Genomic DNA, 19,283 nt, shown 5'->3' on the forward strand with positions numbered 1-19,283 from the left:
ACTCCCACTACACTTGTGCATTAATATCACACGACGATTTTTGTCAAACAAAAGTTAGCAAGTTATTTTGGTGCTACAAACTCGCGTGATAGCTTTTTTTAAATAATTATTAAATAATAATATGTTAATAAAGATGCATAACTGCAATAATTTTTTAAACTGAATTTATTAATACGTTTATAAAAGATTTATTCAAGTATTGATTTAATATAAATAATTCTTGTGATACAGTTTTTTTTAACAAAGTTGTAATAATTTTAATCTTTTTTTAACAGAATTCTAAATTTTACTTTGATTAACAATATCCTTTATTTATGAGAGTCATGTTTCCAAATTAAATTTTTTAATCAATTACGAAAAGCACATTTTTCAACCATATTTGCTTTAAATAGTGACGTCGATAAAATGTTGGACAATATATCAAATAGCTTTTGTTCAATATTCTAATTTAATCTCAAACAAAAATATGTCTCGTGTATTAAAATTTCTTTTGATAATAAAACTAAATAGATAATTAAATTTATTTAAAAATATTAAAGTGACAAAAAATTTGCAGTTTTAAAACTGAAATACTTTGTGCAGCTTATTATAAATTTTATTTATGCCAATATAAATGGAAACATACATATTACTAATATAACAGAAGTTGTGCTTGCAACGTTTAAAACTAAATATCTCAATTATTGCATATCATCAATAGCTAATGTTGGAAAAGAACATGTTTTTTATCGAGTTACAATTCACTTGACACGCATAAATTATAATTAACGGTATTCTACGTCAACAACTCGTTGACGGACGTATCACAACATTTCATAACCATAAACGAGAATTTATGTTTCCAGTTATATTAGTCCGTAATGGAACTTGAACCAATCTTGCCCAAAATTCATCACTTCAATTAGTTACATTATTGAATAAAATACTAATATTTCGCGAATGATAGAAATAAGCACGTACATACGTTCTAACGCGAAAAGGGAACCATTCACGATTTTCTGAATATCGATACAATTACGTACCATCGGAAGGCGAACTGTTTATTGTGAATATCGCGTAACGAAGAGTCTTGTACACAGAGAATAGAGAGGGTGAGCACGAGCGATTTTAATATTTCAGGCCGCGGAGGACGGCGTTGTTTAATTATCTTGATTACAATGCCGCTCGACGATCCGCTGATTGCGCGGACGTAAACGTACCGGGGTCGTCTAACGAACTTGGCCCTTTGATCTTCGCGTCGAAGTTCTTAATTATTTTTCCGCTGTTTCTTTCGGAAGATCGCTCCGTAAACGGTGTCTCGCCACGCAGACAATTTATCTCACAGCTTCACGATCCGCCACGTGCTATCTTACCGCGATTATGCAAGCTAGCCCGAGGAATTACTCGTTCGCGTAGGTGGACCGTATATTTTACATCGTTGCGTGTATTTTATTACAATTCGTGCGTAATATACCTAAGTTCAGTTTTATGCGGTAATACAAGAGATATAAAAAAGATTTTTCTTTCGTATACGTAAAGTTCGCGCTACACTCTCTCGCCCTATAATCGAATAAGACAAAACACCTCTGCATAATTTAAAAACATTTTTTTTTAAATGACAATTACACCAATGTTTTATACATAAGATGTAATCGCAGGATAATTTTTTTTTTTTTTTATATAGGCAATAATTTAATAACTTTACATCTGGCAAATTAATAAGAGTATTAAAAAAAGAAGAAAAAAAAAAAAAGTAAACAAAGAGTAAAATAATATGAAAGGAAAAATTCTTCCCCGGACAATTATTACATTTCTTTTTTACCTTTTTCATATAATGTAATTGTTATTACACATGCGATAGACGCATTTTTGAGTTCGGTACACGAAACAGAGATTTCATCTCGCACCTTGAACACTTAACGCATTCCGGCGCGTTCCTGAATTACACGATGAGCGTAATAGACGCACAGTATGCTCTGTTTTACAACGCGGGAGGATACCTGGCTCGCGAGATGCACGCTATCGCGATAAAGCTCGCGTGGGTCATCGCGCTCACTTTATGTTCTCACGATATGGGGTCGGTCCACTTGGAGGGTAAAAACCCAGAAAAATCACGCGGATACAAGGTCTATCTCAAATCTAAGGGACTCCATGTCGCTTTCTTCCGTATTATGGTGGAGTTCACGTTGGTCGTTATACATACCGGCACATTTGTCTTTTCTGAACTAGTTACACCGACCGGTGTACGACTGTCAGGAAACCTTGAGGGAGATGCATGCGTTTCCGCTGGATAAAACGTTACAAATTGCTGCTTTGGGCTGGTCTCAGGTCGCGAAAGCGATATTAAAAGGGATACGCGACGTGCCGCATATCTTACTTCTTGAATAGTTAATCGCCAATTAATTTAGTCGTTTACTGTACAACGTCTGTTGCCGAGGTACATGTATTAATTGTCGCAATTTTTTATTTATTTTAAAAAAAAAGTTTGCATTTATTAAAAAAAAAAAAAAGCATTTATTCCACTAATTTCGTGACGAATTAATCGCTGATACTTTTTATGCTGAATACTTATGAGGAAATATACGTAATATCTAATATCGCTGGATAAATTTTGCGCATAGTTGAATCTCGGGCTGATTGTAGACTCGAATATTACGCCGAGCGTGAACACTTATCTAAATTGTAAAAAGACTCCGCGTTACTTCTATGCTCCGTAGTTCGGGTCGGCCCGTGTTGCACTGTCGTTACGTGGGCGAATATTTATTTTTGCTTGACTAGTTACACCCGCTAACGAACCACCCACACCGTCGGAAATTCTTAAAAGTGTAATATATCCTCCGGGCGAAACAATATTTTACTGCTCTCGGTTATATTACAGGCATCGCCACTTAAAATAATGGGGCGCGAGTACCTTGGCGGTCGCAAAGTACAGTCTTGTCTTTTACAAGATGTCAAATGTTATTGCAAACAATAAAAAAAGATCCCTTAAATCGCCGCATTTTTAATTGCAATAATTAACTCTTTTAACAGTAGGCAGGTATTTTTTAATCGTATAATTAGAAAATATGTTCTGATGCATAAAACAATTATAATAACATATTCTGCGGTCAGAATTATTGGATAAACAAAATATATATATATACATATTTTATAACGCACGTATTACATTTGTAATGCGTATTTGCAATCGTAATTATAATTATAATTTATTTATTTCTGTGCAAACGCATAATGCAATAACAATGCTTGATCCTACGACTTCAGAGAGAAAAATGTACTTTTAATCTTCAAGAAGCACATTTACCTTTGAGTTTGAGTAAAAAAAAAAAAAACCAGAAAAAAGAAAAATAAGAGGAGTTATTTATCGCCTGGATGATAAATTGATCGATCAATTACCACGTTTAGTGCAAACTCTAAGGTGCTTTCCTTCACAGTATTTCAGCCCAATTCGCGCAGCTCCTTTATACGTGACCCCGCATTTATCTTTGCTGAACTACTTGTGTCGGCGAACGAATCGCCCTGGCGCGGCAAGACGGCCACGGAAGTAGAACAATAGTTTGGCGCTTCTCCGCCACTTCGCTTATATACATAACCAAGGGTGTTTAGCATCGATTCCTGCTGTAAGGTGTATGTACGCTAACAGGCCGTCGCACGCAGCTGGCAGAGAAATGCTAAAATGCATGCGGCAAATTAGTGACCGGCTGCGTTTCTGCGCCACAAACAGCGATTGTTACCGTTGCTCTGAGCTGTGTCTGAGAAACATGACATTCGTTTTGAATGGCGCATAGACGGTTCGAGTGATTCCCTTGTTTAAGACAATGGTCGTTTGTGAGCCTATGTCACAAACGAAACGGAAATATTGGCTAAATTGAATGTTGAAAGATTTATTGATTTAAATAATTTAATACGAATATATCTCGGGTTAACAACTTAAAATTTACTAATTTAAAAATTCTTTTCAATTATCCAGAATATATATAATAATAGTTGAAGTAATGTTTATTACCTCCGTTTAATATTTTTTTTAGAAATTCTATACATATAAAGTGATAAAAAACAGAATCAGCTTATTAAATTCTTGATTTTATGAGAATAAAAAGCTGCTTGTTTCAAGTGCCGCACACATTTTTCCCGTCTTTACTTGTAGTTGACGTTACGATGCAATCATAAGAAATTCATATAGAAACAGCCCTCTTGGAATCGTTACGATAAATGCCATGTTTTTATTGATTCTTAAGTCCCGCGTTTCCAAGCATTTCCCATTCTGTCGGACATTCCTCTGTCTTTACAGTATCTTATTTTCACATACATTTCAAAATGCCACGTAAATGAGACATTGTAGTTACCGTATCGCATCTTAAAAAACAAAAGTATACAAGCGCGATTTTACATCCGGACGTTAATATTCGGTTTTACATGTAGAGAAGACATACGTGCGGCATTAGATGAGGTACGAGCAGTCGGTACGGGGCAAAAAAAGAAATTTTATCTGGAGACATGCCAGCCCGATAAATTCAAACGAGGACTCCACGACGACGACGACGACGTTGCGTTACAGCGTAGAATCTCCGTCTGACTGTTTCAGAAGTCACCATGTGTTTATTGCAACTTCTCTCGCCGCAATAAGTTTCCACGTTAATGCGGCCAAAGCTTAAGTTTAAACACCATGTTAATTGCATTGTTCTACGACGGAGCAAAACGGCAGTCAGTAAATGCCATCCGCTTTCCGCGCCAAACTATTACGCTGTGAATCAACGGTCCTCATTTACAACTCACAATTATACCATTATTGTCTCGTAACCTGCAGAAAAGTTTTTGTCATCTATTATTATGACGAAACGGCAACGTGAATTATTGTACGCATATTACGAAGTCTATCTAACGTAGATAGTAATGTAATGTCAAATTTTGTAACATTGCTCGCAATTTCACAAAATGATAACCACAATGAGATTTTAATTATATCGTGACATTTAAAATTTTAATCCAATTGTTCATTTATAGAATGCACCGTTAACATTCCTTCCGTTCCATCTGTCACGATTATTCGAGAATAGCGAGTCGAGCGGAAAGCCGTCGATACGTCAAATCGCAGCGACGCCTTTTACTTTTTTTTTTTTTTCTTTTACCTTGCTGGTAAACTCAATCAAAAGATTCCATTTGCATTTCCACGCCGACACGCGAAAGACTATATTTTCTCGCCAAAAGAGGCGTTTTTCTTTCTTATCTGACACGATGTTTTCGTTATACAACTCTATCCGTTCTTCATTCTGCTCCTCGTGAAATTTTTACGGGATGAAATCTAATCGCGGAAACAAGCAATTGCTCTAAATGCAATTTTCAACTTATCTGGAGCTGCGAGTTCGGCGCCACGTATGTGTTGAAAATTTAGAATACAATCTATCAAGAAGATCGTATTTTTCTAGGAAAGTAAATTGGTCCGCAAGCGGATATTAATGCCATAAAGTGTCCGTTATTACGCGTCAAAACTATAATACCGTAGAAAAGTAGTACAATTGAGGCATAAATAAACTGTAGCACATTATTGCGCGTGGACTTTTATATGGCTGTGCCAAACAGATTGCTCTGAAATATAAAAATTAAAAAAAAAATAAAAAAATACATTCTCTTAAATACGTCAAACGTATACGCGTGGCAGCGAACGTATTAATCATTTTCTTAGCATAAACAGCACATTATTCACAATTATATGATCAAACAGAAATCGAATAAATTGGAATTGAAAACTAATGGGACTTTGCGTGTGGCAAATCATCTTTAACTGTCGATATCACGTCGCGATCGATGAATTACTTTGCATCCGCCAAACATCCGATGCGCGTATAGTAAATGGCGGATTACGTCGCAGTATTTCCTGGTGATTACACATACAGGCACACGCTACCAGCACGCATGCACGCCAAGTCTGAATATAATCACTACTCATAAATCATTCGATTCCCAGATCCCCGGCGGCGGAGCTCTGCTCGCGAGAAAATCGAGACTCGTTCCGGGTATCCGAAACCATCCCCATAGACTCGTCTCACCTTGTCGCGACTCGATTTTCCTCCTTATCTTCGCCGGAGACATTTCTACGACATTAAGCAGGCGTATCGACACACCGTGGCGCGTGTGAGATACGACCGGATATCCGGCCGATCTCGCGCGGCGGCATCCCCGGGTTCCTGCCCCTGGTGTACCTCGCGAAGGCTCTCGTTCAGGGTGGTTGTCTGCAAACTTTGATTACATCTGCCAGCGGCCTACCCTCCATCCCCCGTCTTCTCATCCCGCCACAACTCAAATATAGACACGCGCTACCAACACCTTATTCTTGGACGTTGTCTACCAAGCCCGTCACACCCTGACTGCCCCCGTCTGTTCCCTCAGATTCTCACCGTCGTCCCATCAGATTTACTATCGACAAGTACCCTTTTTCTCATCTCGCGTTCTTTCTGCGCCCACCTTCGTGATAAACTCATGGAAAACGTATTTAGCAGATGTCTCGGCTGGCGACGCGAGATGTAATTTTGTTAGCCGCTACGTGAGCTGCCTGGCAAAAGTGGGAAATGAAAATTGCGCCTTCTAAGATGTTGCTGGACTTCCGACAGGCGTCATTGTAGAGATCAAATCGAGTTGATGACAATTTAAATAGCATAAATGCATCGATATTTATTTTCATCTCAATAAATAATTTTTTTAAATTATATTCAGCTTTAATTACGCACATTAATTTTAAATGATTATTGTCACATAAATACGAAAATAGATACTTGCGGTTAATTCGGAAAACTGCGATATTTTGCCATAGAAGATGCCGTCGACGACTTTAAATAATTGCGGTAATAACGAGGAAAGAGCACCGCGATTTGAATTCGCGCTCGCATTTGATTGCTGTGAGAGATAAGAAAAATAATCTCGCGTTATTATGTGAAACGATAGCGATGCAAATTAGATTTTTTTTTTATAAATCAAAATTTTGAGTTTTGTAATGCCTATTTCAAACAATAAAAGCAATTTTAATTCTTTATGTTTATATAATATAAAAACGGAAACTAAATTATGACAATGCTGTTCTAACGATGACAGTGTTTGTTCGTCATAATGACATTCATCGCTCTCGTTCCACAAAAGAACCATGGGAAGTAGTGACAACGATAACAGGAAAAGTGACATCGTTCGTTAGCCAGCTCCTAAAGCTCTCGTTAGACGCTGGGTACCCGTCACCGTTTTATCCCGTCGAGAATTAATCGAATCGCCGATAAAGTGGATTATGCGTCGAGGTTCGATGGGCCTCGATTCCATAATGCGATTGGCTATGCTCCTCCCGCGGGAGGTATTTTCAGCTTCCTTCAAGTATAATGAATCGTAATTAGATATTACCTGCAACGTATTAAGGAGGGCGCTTAATATCTTAATAGAGTTAGCGGGAAGTATTCATAGTCATTACCGTGGGGTAGTATAATTAACTAGCTCGCAACTAACTCAGCGGGAGTGATTTTTCTACTGTTATTAAACTTATTTTTCTTGATATAGCTGAGGAAAAAACTTCTCAAATTACACATTAACAATTAAAATTAATTTAATTAAAAAGGTATTTATTATTATGACAGATCCTAAAAATTATGTAGTATTTAGAAATAGAATAATATATTTTTGTAACATTACATTAAAAGAAGTTTCTCTAAAAGAAAGAAAATTTCCCGTCACGTATAACCGACCGTACAAGCATTAAATTCCACGTACAAGACGCGGAGATTCCGGAAATATAGCTTCGTCATTTTGTCGTCGGTGGAGAATTACACGTCAGTAGACGAAAACGAGGGAATAATTTACGCCGGTCGTCGGACCAGAAAGGAGAAATCCGCGCTGGGAGAGGAGAAAGCGCTCGTAGGCTGACTTTGTTACTCGCTCTTACCCCGAGCTTTTTGTCAGGTAAAAAGTTTCCACGGGAAAAGGAACCAATTTAATAAGGCCTTAATAACTTCCCCGAGGGAGGCAGACGCTTGGCGTACGGCTGTGTTTGACGGCTACTTCACAGTCTTCTCCTTTTTCGACATGAAGAGTAAATTCACGCTTCCTCGTAACGCAGTAGTATAACCCTTTATTGGCAGAACGGCGATACCGCGTGCTCGTCATTCTCGCTTCATGCTTCGTAGTACTATTGTTTAGCTTTTATTCCATCAAGAGCGGGTATTGGATTAAGTTCTCTGAGTCGATAGAGTTGTATGCCAATCTTTGTGGTGTAAAAAAAAAAAAAAAAATTTTTTTTATAAAAATATTTAAACTTATCGACAAGGTATATGGGTTTCCACCCGAATGGAAATTCATCTAGTTATTCTAATTTTGCAGCTGGTGGTTAGATCGCGTAAATTTAATATATATTTTTGAACTAGTGACTAGCTCGGTAGCAGCCATAATTTGTTAAAAAGTTTTTGATATTTAGTGACGATCTAGCCAATGTCTAAACATTACGATATATTTTTTCGCCGTGTTACCTATGCTAACGCGCGCTCGAATGCCGAGTTCGCCGGCGGAGCCGGCCGCCACGCGCCGTGAGCACGTGCGTGTGTTTACATCGTCCGGTGCCCATCATGCTGCAAGTCTACATGACGCAAACGGCGGGCGCGGGACCCAGCTGGCCCGATGAATTCGGCAGGCGAACGTGCGTTAGCTAGGTCAGAACGCGCAGTAGACTAGTACGCGGCGAAAAACGTTTAGATATTTAGCTTTTCTAGCTCGTTATTAATTGGTAATAACTGAAATATTAACTTTGTTTTTTTTTCTCTTTGTTACAGAGATCTTCAAGGAAATAATGTATCGGTCATATTTAAAACAGATTTTGAAGACATGGCGACACTTCACGTTTTGTAAGTATATTTTTAATTACCTTTTATAGTCAAGCAATGAATTTTATAATGAATAATGAACATTGATTAATTAAAATACGTTAATTATTAATTTTTTTTTTATAAATGCATTTGCGTATGATTTTTGCTATATGCAATTTTCAAATTATTATTTTCAATTTAATTTTCTTTTTTATTGATTATTTGTTTTATGTGTCTATGTATCATTGGGGTATCTATACGTTTTACAGATTGCTATCAAATAACCAAATACATACTATCGAAAGAGGGGCTTTCCAAGATTTGGTGGCAGTGGAAAAATTACGGCTGAACAACAATCAAATACGCCACTTGCCTGATCTTCTCTTCAGCAATATGATGAACTTAAAACGCTTGTGAGTATACAATGGAATGTAAAACCGTGCGAATAATCCTTACGAAATTACAAATCGGAGAACGTTGAAACGAAGTACACAGTTCTAAATAGATTTATCGACAATCGGATTTCATTTACGTAATCCTCCATCACGGATAAATATCTACTGACATTCGTGATCGTTAACGCTACGCATTAGCGTCTTGCCAACAGGTTTGACGTGATTGCGTGATTGTGGCAATATTGTGAATTTGAAGTATTCCATCGCCGCCGCGAGATATCGACGCGTATTATAAGAACAGAATTCGTTAAGAGCCGTGAGCGTATTATGTTCCGGGATTTATGCGATCTGTCAGCGGTATACGGTACATAACGTACTCGAGTAAATGGCGCAGCAACATTGCGAGGTACGAGCGATGTTGCAACCAGTCTACAACGTCATGAAAGTTTGCAATATCGTAGTAACATCCGCGCCTAGTATTTTGCACGCGAGGGGATTGCGAGCTGCTTCTCGGTAAACGGAATCTCGGGAGAATAATTACACGTGAGATCAGTCCGAATGCCAGATTCCAGACACGCATAATACGCACATATATATATTGCGATCTCGACATCCGTCTCTACCTTTTACCCTCCATCTCTCCCTCCTTCTCTCTCTCTCTCTCTCTCTCGTTTTTCCTCATCATTGTGTCAAGCGCGACAACAGGGGGAGGGGGTGGGGTTTATATCGTATAAACTTTTCAGACGACGGCCTACATATCTACCGTATGTACGTATGTACTGCAAGAGGGGCAACGCAAGACGGAGGCTTGTGTAACCTGCCACGCGAGACTTCTCGATCGAATATACGCGCTACTGCATACGCGACTTTTCACCCCAGGCTTTAGCTTTTTAAAGGCGATCGTTCGATGCAACGCTAATGCTCCGAAACTCGCTTTTGCCTTTTGCACGCGAATCATCAAAGTATATTCTATTTTACGTGACCAGCCGATATTTCTAAATTGAAAGTAAATTCTGTATTGATGGGTACCTTAATGAATACCGAGAAATAATTACCGATCAAAAAAGTTACTACGATTTTTAATCGACTGCTGGCCGGTTTTATTTGCCAATTTATTAAAGATATTTCTGAATATCGAATACTTGTTGACCACAGCTGTGCGATTTCAAAAAGCGATAATACCGAAAGAACACGTAGCCCCTGTCGCGGTCTGTTTCGTATATACAAATTATGCTCATCCATAAGCTATCCGTCGAGAGCGAAACGACGTCTTCTCAGTGACATGACTGGCTTTCTCTGTATCCCGACATACGATTCGCCTCTCGCTAACGAGAAGAACCACCTTGATGTCATAAGAAATTCCGATCCCGTGATTACGCCCGTTCCGCCTCGTCCGTCCGTTCGCTCGTTGCTTTTCCTCCGAATGCGCGCCGTAACATTCTTTTCGATCCGGAATCTCAATCAAAAACGCGGCACGACGCGGCTACCACGGCTGTAGAGAAAAAACAAAATAGAGACAGGCCAGCCTGACGAGCGGCGATATCGCGGCTGTTATCGCGATCGAGCGGGCACGAACCGTTTCCGTTCGGAGGTTTCTGGTGTTCCCGGCAGCTGCCAGTTGCGCGGTCGAAAAGCCCACGGAGTCTCCTACTCGCGTCGGAGATGACAGGATGGCGAGATCCAAAGAGAGAGCCGAGGTAGAAAAAGAGAGACAAAAAGGGAGAGGTAAAAAGCAAAAAAGAAAAGGGGGCAAAAAAAGGAGAAAGCGGAGAAGGCGGAGGAGGAGGAGGAGAGATCGTCCATCTATCATCCTGCAAAGTGGGCAAGATGGACGGGACTCGAAACTTCCCGTCTCAAGGCTTCGCTGAGGCACAGCCTACAGTTTCCGACGATAAGGCCTGGATCAGCCACCTTACAAAGGGACGTATTATGTTGCGACCTTACGGTAAGATTCTCACGGCGTTCGGATGCGCGATAATCCTTCATCCAACGCGGATAAACCAGTGTTAAAATCGCCAAGTGGAAGATGCTAATATTCGCCGCGCACCGCTATGCCGGCCGCTGTTTCGAAACTCTCGGAAACTCGCGTTTCCAGCGGCAGCTTATTCTAGTTTCGTCCGAAGATGTTTCTCTTTATATTATATATTAAATCAGATCTTCCTGTCTTTTGATTGTGAGTAACAAAACTCTTCTCTCTCTTTGATAAGATATCAGATGTTGAATTTCGTTCTTTACTCGACCGAGCTAACGGAAGATCAAAATAGTATTATATTTCAAAGTTAGTACGTTTTTCTTCGCAATACTTAATTTTCTCTTTTTCGTAAAATTACAATAAAACTTGCTGCGTATAATAGTTTATTGCATAAATCCATTTATATGTATATTTTTTCGTATATATGTATGTATATGCAGCTAAATTAATTCTCGACTAAACGTGATTCAGAAAGAAAATTATCGTCAATCGCAAAAACAAGACCATGGGTTTGATAATTGAGCGATAAGTGAACGGGTGATTAATTAGGTTCTCCTTAACACACAGGTAAAAGCTACGTGGACTTAATTATGTGCTCGTCTCGTAATTTCGACGCGGGCATGCCGGGGATGTGGGCAAGTCGCGGTGAACGTAACGTATGATTAACTCATCGCGCAAACGTAGAAAGGCACGGTAAGAGGATGAAACCTACGTGGTAATAAATGGTTTGACACAATGGAAAGGGGCGCGGACACTTCGTTGATTAGTATCAGTCCGTGCGGCCGTATTGCGGCGCTTGTAACGCGATACAGAGGACAGCAATGTGTAAGCCGGTATTTTACGATGCTCGCAGTATTTGTCCGCCGTACGCTTTAAGCTGATAATAACCGGAACAAACGTTCGCCGAAACGAACCGAACGCGAATGATTTAGGGAGACAAAATTCGAGAACCGCGAGGAGGCCACGGCGATTTTCGGACGTCGACAAATTTTGCTTAACATTTTCATATATTCGTCTAATGTGACTCTGACGTATTGTTTTACATCTTCATTTTTTGGTCAAGAAAATTAGTTTCCAACAAATTTTACGGACGCTGGAGAGGTGGTTACACGGTAGAATGTCTACTCGAAAACGCGCAAAGTTTTCAGACAGCCGTAGTTTTCCAACTCGTGTCGCAAGTATGTTAAGCGGAAAATGCCAGGAATCCTAGCGTAGGGGGTCTCGTTGTGGAAGCTATTAAAACCATTTTAGCGCATACGCAGGAGCATTGTTACGAATGTTCCTGCGTAACGTCCTGAACCGTGCGCCCGAAGAATGCGCGGTCGTCCTCCAGAGATGCAATTTTCAGCGTCCTAGGGTCGACTGCTCTTCCTGAAATTTCACAATCCCTTGCGGCGGCACGATTGTGTCATTGACTGCGACACGAGAAAGATCGCAAGGCGCAAACCGGATTTCCAAAGACAGACGATACGTCCGATCTCGTTTCGTCCCGTTCTTATCGCGGTAACACAGTTAGCGACGCCGGCAACATTCGAAATTGAACGGACTGCTCGCGAGAGGCGAGGACCAAGTCCTTTTGTTAGTTTCGCGCGGACGCGGCCACGTCGAAATTCGGTAATTGCTTTCTGGATTGGTGGCTCGAGGGAGTAGAGAAATTTCCCAGGTCCCTCGACTTACATACACTTTGAAAAGGACATAAAGCAAGAGCTCGATATGCTTCTCTGTTGATCATTGCACAGCCTCATTATCGTCTAATCTATGACCTGAATTATTTCATGAACTGATAATGAAATGATGAATGACGACATCGTGCCCCGAGAGCTTATTCGAAAAATTGATTTTTGTAAATTTTTTACGTGCGATGCTAAATGCCTTATTAATTTTATAATTTTATATTAGTTTTGTCTGTTATTTGATTAATTTTACACATTATATTATTTTCGTTATCGCGCGTTTACATTTAATTAAATTTCTTTTCTGCACGTAAATTCAATGAGTTTTTTTTAATCAGTCGTTTGAAATAATGAGAAATATTTTGAGCTCAACTTTAGTATATTTCTCTTGTATCCGGACTTGGAAATTCGGAGATTGCTCTTCGCGATTGGATCAAGCGCACAGTGGGAATTTAATATCCCATATTTCTGTAGGTGAAAGTATTCGATTCCAGCATATTCATTCTCATATTTCTTGTATGCGTTTCTCGTTACTTTCTTTCAGCTTACTAAATTATAGAACAGAATATATCTGAATTTATTGGCAGATGCAATTATTTTTCTTGAAATAATTTTGAAGAATATATCCGACAAATACTAAATAGGAACGGTGTCAAGCATGAAATTTCTGATCAATAATCGATAGTTACAAAGCCGTTTTTAATTCGTTCCATAGTTCCACGGACGTACTCCAGAGAGATGAACTTTTATTGCGCGGCGTATGACAAACGTTTATTCGATGGCGCGATCAAACTCTGCGGGGACAATAATATTTCGCGCCGACTAACTCGAACGCGAATAACGCGAGTTTCCTTTGTGCGTTCGGTGCAGACCGGTGGCCGCGCGTCGAAATTCGGTAATTACTTTCTGAATTGGCTCGAGCGAACTGGGAGTTCAATCTCCCAGTCTCGCACTCTCACCTTACATCCATCGTCGTCTTTCTCTCTTTCTCCCTGCTCTCCCTACCTCGTTCTCCGCTTGGCGTTTTTGTTGTTTTTCTTTCGCCCACCACAATTCCCCTCGCGTTTCCTCGCGAACATAATTATAGATTGCGAGTTCCAAGCCAATGGCTGGTCAATGGCAAGCCGTATTCCGAGACCCCAACCTATCATCACGAGCCTCTGGTTAACTCAGACCTCGAGAAGAGGTTTCGAGGTTTCACTACGTCCGTACTTTTCGAAGGGTTCCAACCGCGTCATTTGTTTAACCCTCGATCGTTCAAAAGTGTCTCTCCATATCAATGGAAGATGATTCAATTATTTGCCAACCCTCTCTTTTATTAACGTATTTCATTATATAGCGAATATTTCCGTGCGAAAAAGACGGATAGGATAATCAACGTCATTAATATTTTGATGCGTATATGTATTATTAATATAACTTTACCTATTATTCAGAAAAAAAATTAATTACATTTATACGGTAAACAATTTTTTTTTTTATTATATTGGCGCATCGACGATTGTCTCATTCATCGGCACGATTGCTCACTCGTTATATGGATAACGATTCCGACCACGATGAGGAATACTTGCAAAGTCTATAGCTACTCACGTGACGGGTCCGATGCACGTGTAAGCGGTCACACGCACGAGCGATAACTTTCTGGAGGATAATCGCGAACGCGAAGCTGAGAAGGCACTTGTCGCGGCATTCGACGCTCTTGAATAATTGATCGAAAATGTAGAACGAACTCGCGACTACAGCCGCAATAAAGTGGAACGAGCGAGTGTTGCACCGATGATGCGTGAGCGTGGTCATCTGGCTTTAAGAATATAAGAGCTAAAAGGTCAATGGACAGTCGTGAGTTAACGCGATTCCATTGAACGCGACGCTGATCAACTTTAATGTATAAAATTCTTTGAATATAAATAAAAATTTAATTGGATTTATTCACGCGTCATAAACGGAGAAATCGGATTCATGAATATCGTATGGTCAACTAATGATATATTTTTAAATAATATTAATTGTAAGATAAATACTACTTAATATTTGTTATTTAAACTTAATAAAAATTTAATTTTTTTTTTTTTACATTTACGAGTACGTCTTTTTAATATTTTAACGTTTTACGTAGTAGAATTAAATTTATGTTATTCACAAATAGATAAACTATTGCATTCTATTTTACAGAGATCTTAGCCACAATCAGATTGCCACTATAGGACCAAAGACTCTTAGAGGAGTGTCCGCTCTCAGACATTTGTAAGTATCTTATCGGATGTGCTTGCCACAAAGACAGATTGTTCCGTAACAATCTCTCTCGAGGCCATTTAGTCACAGTCTAGTAGCCCATTATAAACTATGCTCAAGATGTTTTACATATGACAACTCTACTCACCTTACAGATAAAGCTCTGATAAAATTTTAGATAAAACGATTGAACGTTTATGATTTAAATCCATGATTTATATCTGTTATACAATTATTTCATTAAAATAACTAATTAATAAAAATTAAATATTTTATTTAGAAAATTATAAAATTTACCTCTTTTTTTTTTTTTTTTTTAGATTACTTGACAACAATGTGTTAACCTGCGTGGACGAGGCTTCAATACGAGAATTGAAAGATTTAGAAATATTGTAAGTATACAAATTCAATAAATTTTGATATTATGTAGTTATTGTTAAGTTAATAATAGCATAATTTAAATAATTAAATTATTAAATAATTAAATGTTACAAATTATTTATGAGTGTTATTTTATGTTTTAAAAATTATTAGATATATGAATATGCTAAGTCAATCATTTAATTTTAGAATGCTGAACAATAACAAGCTTATAACGCTTGGTAAGGAGATGTTGACCGGCTTGTCGCACTTGCGAACTTTGAAGCTTGCAGATAACGCTCTAGCTTGCGATTGCCATTTAGCATGGTTATCGCGTCATTTGAGGACTTATCCTCGCCTAGGGCAACATACACGATGTGCATCTCCGGCTCACCTCAAAGATCGTAATCTCGCCGACCTACAAGTGAGTCTGATTTAAAAAAGTTATTATTGAATTCCGATTTGTAAAATCTACGTAAAATCTAATATGCGTGTATGCACATAGTATAGCTATTTAAATTAAAAAGAAACTTTTATTATTTTAATTGTTAATTGAACAATGAAAAATATCGAACATGAGAAATAAATTTTGTATAGAACATTTCTATGATCGTTAAGTTAATTAATATTAAAATTTCAATTAATTTAGATCGTGCTTAATACGACTTTTAAACTTTTTATTTGCAGGAACACGAGTTCAAGTGTTCAGGCTTAGTTGAGAGAACGGGCTCGGAATGCAGCGCTGAGCCCCAGTGCCCGCATCCTTGTAAATGCGCTGATGGGATCGTCGATTGCAGAGAGAACTCCTTGACGAAAGTGCCAACCCACCTTCCCGAAGATACCACTGAATTGTAAGTAAAACTCGATACATGTTCGCGCATTATGTATCTATTTTTTATTTGAGATATACTTTTTGTTCGCGAGTATTATCGATAAAATAAATTGATTGAGTTATGTGTTACTTTTTAAAATACTGAAGCGACAATTAACATAAATATGCAGATAACTTATTTATGTAATTTATTTTTTCCGTAAATGCCTGCAGGCGGCTGGAACAAAATGGCATTACGGAAATTCCACCCAAGGCTTTTTCACCATATAGAAAACTGCGAAGAATGTGAGTACATTCACGACTGACTTGTTTTATAGAATATACACACGTTAATCAAATTTAATACTTTTGTTTCCGATTTTTCATTTCTAGTGACCTGAGTAACAACCAGATAAAAAAGGTAGCAGCGGATGCTTTCCACGGATTGAAATCTCTGGAATCTTTGTATGCATTCTTTTCCTTCCATTGATTTAGTTTTAATAACATTTTTATATTTAACGACAATGACATTTACAAATTAATTTTTTTACAGAGTTCTATACGGCAATAAAATTACTGAACTTCCAGCTGGTCTTTTTCAAGGCTTAACAAATCTGCAGCTATTGTAAGTAATAAACGAAAAGGAAGCCAATATTTCGACAAATAAAATTAAAACCTAAAATGAATAGTTACGTGAAAAGTCAATCTTATTAAAGCTAATAAATTAAAATAAGTGTAGTTTTTTATTGCATGATGCAAGGTCGACTTCAAGAAGGCAAAAATTAATAATTCATATTAGAACCACTGAAGAAAATGTTTTTATTCATAGCTTCACGTATTGTTCTCGCTTTCCTGAGAAGCATTGCAACGAGGCAACTGTTGGAAATTATGGCGAAACTTATTGTTTCAGGTTACTGAATGCCAATGAGATATCATGCATACGAACAGACTTGTTCAAAGACTTAACCAGTCTCACTTTGCTGTCTTTGTACGACAACAATATACGTTCGTTAGCCAATGGAACTTTTGCCAACCTGCGGAGCATTAAAACGCTGTTTGTATTATTAATACAAATAATCTTATCAATATTTTTTTACTTTGAGCGAATGTGTAAAAAAGTTTTTGTCTGTTATGGAAATAATTATCGGAAATATTTAAACTTTATTTAAAGTATTACCAGTCAATAATCCGATTTTTTTTTTCGCAGACATTTAGCGAGGAATCCGTTTATCTGCGATTGCAATCTACGCTGGCTGAGCGCGTATCTTCATGCGCATCCTATAGAGACATCCGGTGCTAAATGTGAAACGCCAAAAAGAGCACAGAAACGGAAGATCGATTCAATGCGGGACGACAAGTTCAAATGTAAGGGTAAGCACAATTCGACTTTTCCGGTATATCTCTTCTTAACACTTCGGCAGGGTAATACAGGTCGGTAGTTTATGTGGCGGAAGATATATTGCACGATGAATGTAAATAGACCCCTATTATTCTCTGCATTGTATTTACATTTCACATCTTCAAATCTTCGTATTATCATACATGTATTTACATTCATATTCATATATATATATATATACATATATATATATATATATATATATATATATATATATGTGTGAATAAATTAATCATATACCCTTGCATCAATATGGAGAAATAACGTTTTATCATCTGTCTTATCATTATACGTATCATTTGCTTCATCTGCCTCGACTTTTGAAGCGTTCGATATCAATACCAGTACTTACCTTATATGAAAAGGAAGAGAAAGCGAATAAGTAGAAATGGAAATCGGATTACATTACCATTTATGTATTAATATTCGTTCTTTCGTTAAAAAAGGATATATCGAAAGCCAATGTCAAGCCATTGAAATTGATCGATCGTGTCACTTTATTATCAATCACACGTAATGGCATACGACGTACCATATCTACGGTTTCCATTTTCACTCATGTGAAATCACTCACCATCGTTTCCGTTACTTCCAATACTTCTTGCATCACATATCCAGACACGTACGTCTTTTCCTTTCTCTCTATCTCGATTCTTATTCGTTCTTGTCGACGCGTCCGGAACAGGTGACCAGACGATCATATAGATGCTCTCATACGGTAAGATAAACGCTGGTCACTTTGCCGGGCGCTTGTAATTGCCGATGAATGTATCTTGCCAACCGTAATACCTCCCGGTGTGCATTAATGTCAGCCGACGTTATTATGTATATTTGCAGACAAGCTTGCAAAACTCGTTTGTGCTCGCATAATGATAATTATTTGCCGAAACGAAGCAGCATAAAGACAATTGATATAGGAATCGTATTTAAAAGAATGTGCATTTTTTTCATTTTATTCCTTTTTTATCGACGTGCGGGATTTATCTCTTAATTTTACATTTATAGAAAAATCAATTTATCGAGCTTTATACAACTAATGTATTTATAACGTGATTATTAAATCCCAATTCGTTAATTTTAATATGCAATTTGCAAAATTATAAAAACTCTATGTCTCCGTTATTTTAATCGTAGGGTCGTTGTGTTTTCTGTTTTTACAACTCCGTAATTCTAAAGAAATTTATTACAAGCATATAAATGTTTTCTCCATAGACTGCATCTTTTATGACAGATTTTTTTGTCGCGGAGCGATTCGTGTTTGTCGTATCCGTTTGAGAATAATGCCAGAAGTCTCTAAACCTTCCTTTATGTAGCCTCAAGTTTCATCCGGTTGCACTCTCCTTGTATACCACACTATTCTGAAAAACGTATATACTACTGTATATTATACGTGTACGTGCCGTTGTATAGAGGTGAGGTGCAAAAACCTAGCAAAACCGCGTAACATCTTGCTTGTTAACATCTTGAATAGCAAATAGTAGCACAAGCAGGTTTTATGTAATAAAAAAGATGTTTTTGACTGTTTTACGCTTATTAATCTATAAATTAAAAACAAATTTTCTTTTAATTATTAATTATTATAACATTGTAAAATATATTTTAACATTGTTAAAGACGGGATATTTATTTTA

The 19,283-nt window shown here is 37.8% G+C and overlaps 1 protein-coding gene across 2 annotated transcripts in view; it reads left to right on the forward strand.

Moving 5' to 3' along the window:
- The window catches only part of Sli (slit guidance ligand), a 297,794-nt gene that overhangs the window by 261,900 nt on the left and 16,611 nt on the right, over nucleotides 1–19,283 (forward strand). For both annotated transcript variants that reach the window (XM_070673816.1, XM_070673818.1), the window contains exons 2-12: nucleotides 8,775–8,846; nucleotides 9,077–9,220; nucleotides 15,023–15,094; nucleotides 15,403–15,474; nucleotides 15,653–15,866; nucleotides 16,130–16,293; nucleotides 16,488–16,559; nucleotides 16,647–16,718; nucleotides 16,807–16,878; nucleotides 17,164–17,307; nucleotides 17,461–17,624. In XM_070673816.1, the coding sequence (XP_070529917.1) occupies nucleotides 8,775–8,846; nucleotides 9,077–9,220; nucleotides 15,023–15,094; nucleotides 15,403–15,474; nucleotides 15,653–15,866; nucleotides 16,130–16,293; nucleotides 16,488–16,559; nucleotides 16,647–16,718; nucleotides 16,807–16,878; nucleotides 17,164–17,307; nucleotides 17,461–17,624 (1,262 nt within the window). The remainder of the gene's footprint in view (nucleotides 1–8,774; nucleotides 8,847–9,076; nucleotides 9,221–15,022; nucleotides 15,095–15,402; nucleotides 15,475–15,652; nucleotides 15,867–16,129; nucleotides 16,294–16,487; nucleotides 16,560–16,646; nucleotides 16,719–16,806; nucleotides 16,879–17,163; nucleotides 17,308–17,460; nucleotides 17,625–19,283) is intronic.

Source organism: Cardiocondyla obscurior, linkage group LG02 (assembly GCF_019399895.1).
Source record: "Cardiocondyla obscurior isolate alpha-2009 linkage group LG02, Cobs3.1, whole genome shotgun sequence".
Classification (NCBI taxonomy): Eukaryota; Metazoa; Arthropoda; class Insecta; order Hymenoptera; family Formicidae; genus Cardiocondyla; species Cardiocondyla obscurior.